Source organism: Zea mays, chromosome 1 (assembly GCF_902167145.1).
Source record: "Zea mays cultivar B73 chromosome 1, Zm-B73-REFERENCE-NAM-5.0, whole genome shotgun sequence".
Taxonomy (NCBI): domain Eukaryota; kingdom Viridiplantae; phylum Streptophyta; class Magnoliopsida; order Poales; family Poaceae; genus Zea; species Zea mays.
Window position 1 is genome coordinate 90,575,763 of NC_050096.1, and position 8,198 is coordinate 90,583,960.

The 8,198-nt window shown below is 42.1% G+C and overlaps 1 protein-coding gene across 1 annotated transcript; it reads left to right on the plus strand.

Moving 5' to 3' along the window:
• Positions 1-4,238: 4,238 nt before the first annotated feature.
• Positions 4,239-7,761, plus strand: LOC100383177 (uncharacterized). The gene is given in 3 exon segments (NM_001175842.1): positions 4,239-4,595; positions 5,943-6,151; positions 7,040-7,761. Coding segments are annotated over 3 exon segments (954 nt in total). The 5' UTR covers positions 4,239-4,324; the 3' UTR covers positions 7,514-7,761.
• The last annotated feature ends 437 nt before the right edge of the window (positions 7,762-8,198 follow it).

The window sequence follows — 8,198 nt, forward strand, 5'->3', positions numbered from 1 at the left end:
TGACTTATGCCATTTCACCATATATGAGTTCAAATCATGGCTTCAAGACACCTTACTGATGCATCAACATGTTGTAACTCTTCATAGCTGATTAGTTCATCGACTTAGTGCAAGTACTCTCTTCTTCACCTTAGCCATGGTACCTCGGTCTACAAGCCGTCGCTTGGCCTTCACCTTCGCTTAGTTCCTCGAAGCCCTTTCCTTGCTATCTTCACCCTATCAAGCCATTCTTGAGTCACATCCTATTAAGCATCCATTGAGAGAATCATTTCTTCAATATTGTGAACCTTGCTTGAATGTCATCTAGATATAACTGCTAAGATCAATCAAGCTCTAGTTTGATTCTCATATATTCATATATGGACTAATAGTAATATGGTCAAGCCAATTCACGATTCCTCATATCTTATTCACTTTGGATTGACCAGTCCTCTTAATCACTTCAACCTCTATTATGATCATATTTATGCATAGTGATTTCTCAGGACTTGTCCATATATTCAAACCAATATAGAGACCATATTATATCCATTTGCATTGTCTCACTGGTTATTTGACCTTGTGTTGAACCTTGTTCACTGATCATTATACACTATTCAAGTATGTTCATCATACTGAATTTCCTGTTCAACACTTAGCAAACTTGTTAGACCTTTAAATGTGTTGTTATCCAAATCACCAAAACTCACAAAAGGGATGAATGCACTTTCAATCTCCCCTTTTTTGGTGATTGATGACAACACATTTAAAGCTTACATAAGATTTGATAAATAAGATTTTGAATCCTATGATATAGTTTCCTCCCCCTAAATATGTGCATTTCAGAAAATACCAATTTTGTACTCAAATGCCAAAACCACATATTTGGGTCAAAGAGTGAAGACAACTTATATCAACCTATTCATAGGGTGCTTTGTGTCATAAATAAACGTGATGCTTATGACATATTATGCACTCATCAATTTCCTTCATCTTATGTTTTACTTATGATTCAACCCCCCTTTTGTCAATTATTTCTCCCCCTTTTCAAAAGTCTTCTTACACTTAGTTACATAAGACTAAAGGTAAGCTTTAATGCACAATTTCTCCCCCTTTGTCATAAATCTCCAAAAAAGATATAAAGAATATAAAGGATAGAAATTATGATTAAGCGAGATGTGTACACACTATCATGAAAATGATCCTTAGATGGCACAAAGGTAATGGATAAGTGTCATAAGTGATGTACCTTTGCATTTTACCTTTTCAAGGGGTTTCCAGACTTGTGTTGGATTTAGAATTCATTTGCAAGCTCTTGTTGGGATAATTGTGACATAGGTCCAAGATATCAAATGAAGATCGTCATACTAAATCGAAGGTGAATCTTGATACCTAGAGTCTAGATGTCATCTAGCATTTTCTTTGTTCTACGCCACATGGTCTCCATTATAATCATGAATTTCCATCTTAGCTTTTGATAGGCTTGACATTATTTTTGCACAAAGCAAGATGATTTTCATTCATGTCCATCAGTCTTCATTATGACATGTATTGAGTAAATTTAGCATGCCAAGGACAAACATATCCTCTTCAAAAAAATCAAGAGAAACCCATTCTTTTCAAAGAACTACACAAGTTCACTAAAAGAAAATGTTAGTATTTAAGGACACAGGATATAGAATGAGCTCCCCCTAAATGTGTGCATCAAGTACTCGAATTACTTGTAACATGCACTTGATTCAATTAAGATTCTTAGAGGGGTTCATCATACTGAATTTCCTGTTCAACACTTAGCAAACTTGTTAGACCTTTAAATGTGTTGTTATCCAAATCACCAAAACTCACAAAAGGATGAATGCACTTTCAGTTACGGACAGTCCGACCCTCGAGTTCGGACCGTCCACCCTGTGCCTGAACACCTCGAACGATGCACCAACACCTATGGAGGAAGACGATCTGGTGGGAGAGGACTTGGTGGACTACGGAGCTACGCCGGAAAATTCAGGTATGGACGTAAATGTTATTATGTTCTCAGCAGATTGTACAAATTTTAGCCACGGTGAACCTGTCGTTGCTCAATTCGATTTTGGTCCTAAAGAGGCCGCCTTCACTAAGCCAAAAGAATCAGTCAATCATTTAAAGCTGCTCTGTAAGTGAAATCAACCCTAAGTGAGGGTTTTGGTGATTTAATGACAAAACAAATAAGGGTACTAACAAGTTTGCTCCCAGTATATGCTTAGAATGTACAAGAACTAAAGGAAGTATCAAGGACAAAAGAAACACATATGCAATTCCCTTGAAAAGACTCCATGCGATGGACATATAAAATTTTATGTATATCTTGAGTCACAGGATGTAATTCTTCCTTAGTAGTTTTCCCATAGGTAATGATGTTTGTTATAAGCTCAAGCCCTCAAATTCAAAAGCTATTTTTGAAAACCAAAAATCTCTTGAACGCTATATGGCTGACCGTGATTAGGGTTGAGAAACTAAGAGTGTTCTTGTTGAAAAGCAGTTGAACTTCTTTAGCCGCAGTTGAGCTTTATTAGCTGAACTAAACCTTAGCTAGTTGAGCTTCTTCAGCAGCAATTGAGCTTTTTTAGCTGAGCTGAACTTCTTCAACTGCAGTTGAGCTTTTACAACTACAATTGAGCTTTCTCAACTCCAGCTGAACTTCAACTTCAACTGTAAACCTCTTTGACCATACACCAGTTGAACTTGCCTTAGGGCAGTTGAACTGGGGTTTTCTCTCCTGAACTTTCTGGTTAAGGCCAGTTGCAAACACTACAAGGCAAAGACTTGCCCAAGACGCTAAACTGGCGTTTTCTCAAGCAATATCATCCTAGTATGTGGCAAGATACCTAGAAAAACTGATGTGAACACATTGAGTTAGTTTTCAGCCTGTACCAGTGCTTTTGGTTCGCTCAGCTCCGCCAAAAGGCAGGGGCATAGGTTGGGCACCAAAATTGGCCTGGGGACGATCCGCGATGGTGGCGCGGACGGTCCGCGCGCGCAGAATCAGTTAGGATTCCAAGTTTCTTACGGGATTTGTTAGCTAAATCTGCGAGATTAACTCGAGAATCAGTTTGTAACGGGTCCAGACCCCCTGTATATATATGAAAGCTACAGCCGGTTGAAACACCAACAATCGATTAATCAATCAATATACATCTAGTTCTTTACATTTTGCCCTAGGAGTAGACAATAACTTAGATTTCTCTATCTAAATCTTCACCTCTCTCCGGCTCTACGTCGATTAGATGCGCCATCGGCAAACTTCGCCACCCCTGCGCCCGCGCGGACTGTCCGGCTCGTCAGGCAGGACCCTAGCCTCTGCGCCAGGTCGCAGACGTTCGGCCCCTGGCCACGGACCATCCGCATCTCCGCAGAGAGCACCGCCATCGGTTCTCATCGTACTGATTGGCGACCGGATCGGCGCTAATTTTAGGATTACTAGCTTCTTAAAAACTAAGAAGCTGAACTCTCCTAGTTAAAAGATAAAAACTGGTTTTTTAAAAACTGGGTTCTTTTAAATAAGACCTAAGCCTCGTTACATAAGAGCAACTCCAATAGTTATGTAAATTTTAGCTCTCTAAATCACAGATTTAAGAAGTTGCTAAATAGCTTTTGGAGTAAAAAAATGTGAGTTCTCCAATAGTTCTCTAAATATAGGTTGTAATTTTGTTTTGTATTTATCCACATAAAAAATAAGTCACAAAAACTATATAATGCAGTCAACATTTTTGTTTAGTGAGTTGTTAAATGGTTGCCAAATGTAGAGAGAAAATGGGGTTAGATGACAAGTTGTTAAATTTAGAAAGTTCATTTAGAGAACTATTGGAGAATAGTTTTCATGTTAACTAGCTAAATTATTGATTTAGAAAGTGTTTTAGAGAACCACTGGAGTTGCTCTAAGGAAAGAAACGTATCGTCCAGATCTTAAAACAGGAAATGGACACGATCGCAGGTTGGTTCGCCTTTGCTCAATTTGTCAGTAAATGGTCCGAGGACCCGGCGATTGAGAACAAATCGGAAGGAGGCTGACGGCAGGCAGAGTGGAGCCAGCCAGGAAGCGAGGCGTGCCCCACAAGCCGCTGCCCGAGTCCCCCACGCACACGTATATCCCCGCGAGAATATCCGCCACGTGGACGGCCCACGCTCGCCGACCAGCTTAAGCAATCACCACTTAACAGTTGAGTTAACCCTCTCCCCTCCATTCATCACCTCCTCTCCTCACACGGCTTCCTCGCACCGGCTCCGGTCCTCCTCCCATCACCATCACCACCGTCGTTCCTCTCACGAGTCCCGACACACGCAAACCGCACGAACCCTGGCTGGCGGCGGGATGACGCGGCGGTGCTCGCACTGCAGCCACAACGGGCACAACTCGCGGACGTGCCCCAACCGCGGGGTCAAGATCTTCGGGGTGCGCCTCACCGATGGCTCGGCCATCCGCAAGAGCGCAAGCATGGGGAACCTCTCCCTCCTCTCCGCGGGGTCAACCAGCGGCGGCGCGTCGCCCGCCGACGGGCCCGACCTCGCCGACGGCGGCGGGGGCTACGCCTCCGACGACTTCGTCCAGGGGTCGTCCTCCGCCAGCCGCGAGCGTAAGAAAGGTCAGTTACCGCCCGATCTCTGCCCCCTCCTCTCGAATCGATCATCCACCCGCTACCACTCGATGCAGAACCCTAGATAATAGATCCTTCCAGCTCTAACCAGCTCCAAGTTTTTCCATTCATTTCTCTCCTGCCTACTCGGCTTACTCTTTTTAGATGCACCTAGTGGCTAGTGCTCACTGATTAGGTACCTGTAAGGTTGGGAAACGGGTACTGCACCGGCTGAGAGAAAATCATTAATGGTAATACCACACTGTGCTGAGTACTACTATTGTATCGATATTGTACTAGTTGAGTTGATACATATGGTACTCGAATTCAGCCCCTGACTGGTGCAAGGACCACCTGCCCTATGTCGTTTGACTGGGTCATGGGGATAATTTAACAAACTCAGCTCTAGAAACTTTTAGAAAATGGGTTATGGATTGCTCCAAGCAGTGGTGTCAGTTGATTTTGATGAAATTTGTCACTGATTCGTTATGCTGAATGGCTGTAGAGGCATAGAGGGCTGCGTAATCAAAGGTACAGGGCTGCGTAATCAGGAAGGATATGCCGAGCAATTGAAACCGCTGCGCTAACTGCTGAAACGTTGTCTTATGTATGCCATACATGTGCTAATGGTCACGGTCTGGTGTAATGTGCTACTGCACTGGGATGTAATTACTATTACACAGTGCCATATTCCGGCTGCCCATACTTGATAAGGAAACAAGTTTTTTCATATGTTATGGGGAAAAATCAAATGCTTGATACATGAATACCAATGTTCTGCAAGTTTTATCTTTATTGTTAATTATTGCTGCTGATTCTTGTGAGATTTTTACACGAACAGTGATATCTAGTTCTTGGGTTACACTTGGTGGTGGGTGGTAGGTGTTTTAATGTAAGTCAAGTGGCAAGAAAAGGGCAAACACAGTGCCGGAGGCTCCCACATGAGTGGGGTCTGCGGAAGGGATAAACCGAGGCAATCCTGTAGGGTCTAAGAAAAGAGTAAAACTGAGTCAAACCTTCCCCCATAAATACAGAGAGGTTGTTTCAAACTCGGACTGGGTGACTCATGAGACAGCTCTCACCACTACACTAGGCCTGCCCTTCAATGTAAGTCAAGTGGCACCTTCTGCATATTATGCCCATCTCTGTTCTGATTTTGTGCTGTTTGGCTAGTCCTCTGTTTGTCGATGACACCCTACCTATATGATTTGTTTAACAGCAAGGTGGTGATGCTAACTTTTACCATAGTCTGTTAATATGCTGCTGTCCATTCCTTTCTGTTCACTGGTTTCTTGTTGCTTCACATATTGCTGCCTACCTGCATGGCTGCATTGCTGATTGAGGTTGCTCTTACAGGTGTTCCTTGGACTGAAGAAGAACACCGGAGGTTTTTGCTGGGATTACAAAAGCTTGGGAAAGGTGATTGGCGAGGGATTTCTCGTAATTTCGTGGTCTCAAGAACACCTACTCAAGTAGCAAGTCATGCTCAAAAATATTTTATACGTCAATCAAATATGAGCAGAAGGAAGAGAAGGTCTAGCCTTTTTGACATGGTGCCTGATGAGGTAACTTGCTTGATTTACCTTGATTGCTTGCTTTTGCCTTGTTTTGTACTCATACATGTGTTGTAACTACACTATTGCTTTTTTTGTAATAAATATCATATTACTTATACTTGTGCAACATTTTGGATCTAGTTCAGTCGCTTGTATGTGTTACTGACACTCATTGTTCGCTGTTTAAACATTGTGTAAATGGTAAAAGGCCAGCTGTGTCATTTAGGCCTTAAACGTTCCATCAAATGGTTGGACTGTTTAAACTGTACGGTCTAAATGGCTTAAACATGATTAAATGGGTTAAATTGCTGTTTAACTCACTGTTTATTCAACAGGCAGATTACAACTATCGCATTGGCACCATACTAATTAACATTGTAAGAGTGGAATTTAGTTCCTTTCCTCAATTTTTTTTGCTAGGATACATATTTTTTACATATGTAAATGTGTATACTTTCTGGTATATGTATGTTTGACTTTTGCATACATAAAATATGTATATTTTAGTGGTACTATACAAAAGCGTTTAGATCGTTTAACTCAGTTTAAACACCGTCTAAACAGTGAACACTGGGTGACCAACTGTTTACTGTTTAGCATTTAGATAACACTGGTGACGGTTATGCGCAGTGTCCTATCCTTGATCTCATTAGGTAGTTCTTACGGCCTGTTTGGTAGAGCTTTATTTGTTGATTCTTAATTCTAGCAATTTTGATGGGGAAGTAGGTCAGAAGTGATTTAGAGTGATTCTGGTGGGGATTAAATGAAGTGGTGGAGAGGAATTTTCTGTAGCCATTTGGCTGTCCAGGAGTGATTCTCACAAGAATCTGGAGCTGGGAGCAATTACTAGTGCTTTGCATATAATTTGAACTGAGCTGTGCTCTGTTTGTTTTACAGTCCATGGACCTTCCACCCCTTCCTGGAAGTCAAGAGCCAGAGACCTCAGTGTTAAATCAACCACCACTGCCTCCCCCTGTGGAGGAGGAGGAGGAGGTGGAATCGATGGAGTCAGATACTTCTGCTGTTGCGGAGAGTTCTGCAGCTTCAGCTCTTATGCCCGAGAGTTTACAGCCTACCTATCCGATGATTGTTCCAGCTTATTTCTCACCGTTCTTGCAATTCTCAGTTCCTTTCTGGCCAAATCAGGAAGATGGAGGTGATCTGCCTCAAGAAACGCACGAGATTGTCAAGCCTGTTGCAGTTCATTCCAAGAATCCAATTAATGTTGATGAACTTGTGAGCATGTCAAAGCTAAGCATAGGGGAGCCTGGTCAGGAAACGGTGTCTACTTCTCTGTCGTTAAATCTGCTGGTGGGTCAAAATAGGCAGTCGGCCTTCCATGCAAATCCTCAAACGAGGGCTCAAGCTTGATCCCGCTTCCGCACAGAAACTGCATTAAGAAGGATTCCCTCTCTTTTTTTTTTCTATATGTAAGATTGACCGTGCTCTGTAGCTTGTATCATGTTGTAAGTTATGCTATGTATGAATGTACCTGTTGTTTGTCTGGCACGCATGACATGCCACTCATGATAACAAACTCATAATGTTAGTGCTGATCTTTATGGTTGTAATGTTGTAAACTTTTCTGAGAGAAAAAAACGTACTAGCCAGTTGTTTTCACGTGCACGAAGTTCTGTTTGATTGCGCTCGTGCAACAAGCTTGTGGAATATTCTTCCGAATTCTCTGTGGTAGGACCTTAGTTTTCAATCCTGGTGTTCTCACTTCCATTCTGCACCAAGTGTTACATGTGGTTGGTGACAGTACTGGCAAGTGACAAGTCCCTTTCAGCTTATCTTGGTTATCCAACTATCCGAACACAGGACACAATGTCACTTTTGTATCTTCAGCAAAAGTCTTCGGACCCGATCCCGCATGCGGCCCGAGAGATGTGAATCCAAGGTAGAGAGGGGGTAAATGGAAGCCAATAAATTTTTTTATTTAGGGTCATATTAACTTACTTCACAATTAAATCTCCGAATGATCACATGTATGAAAACAATCTTACGAAGCATCAACTAAATTTTGGTGGACTAAAATATTTTTTTTTGCAGATCT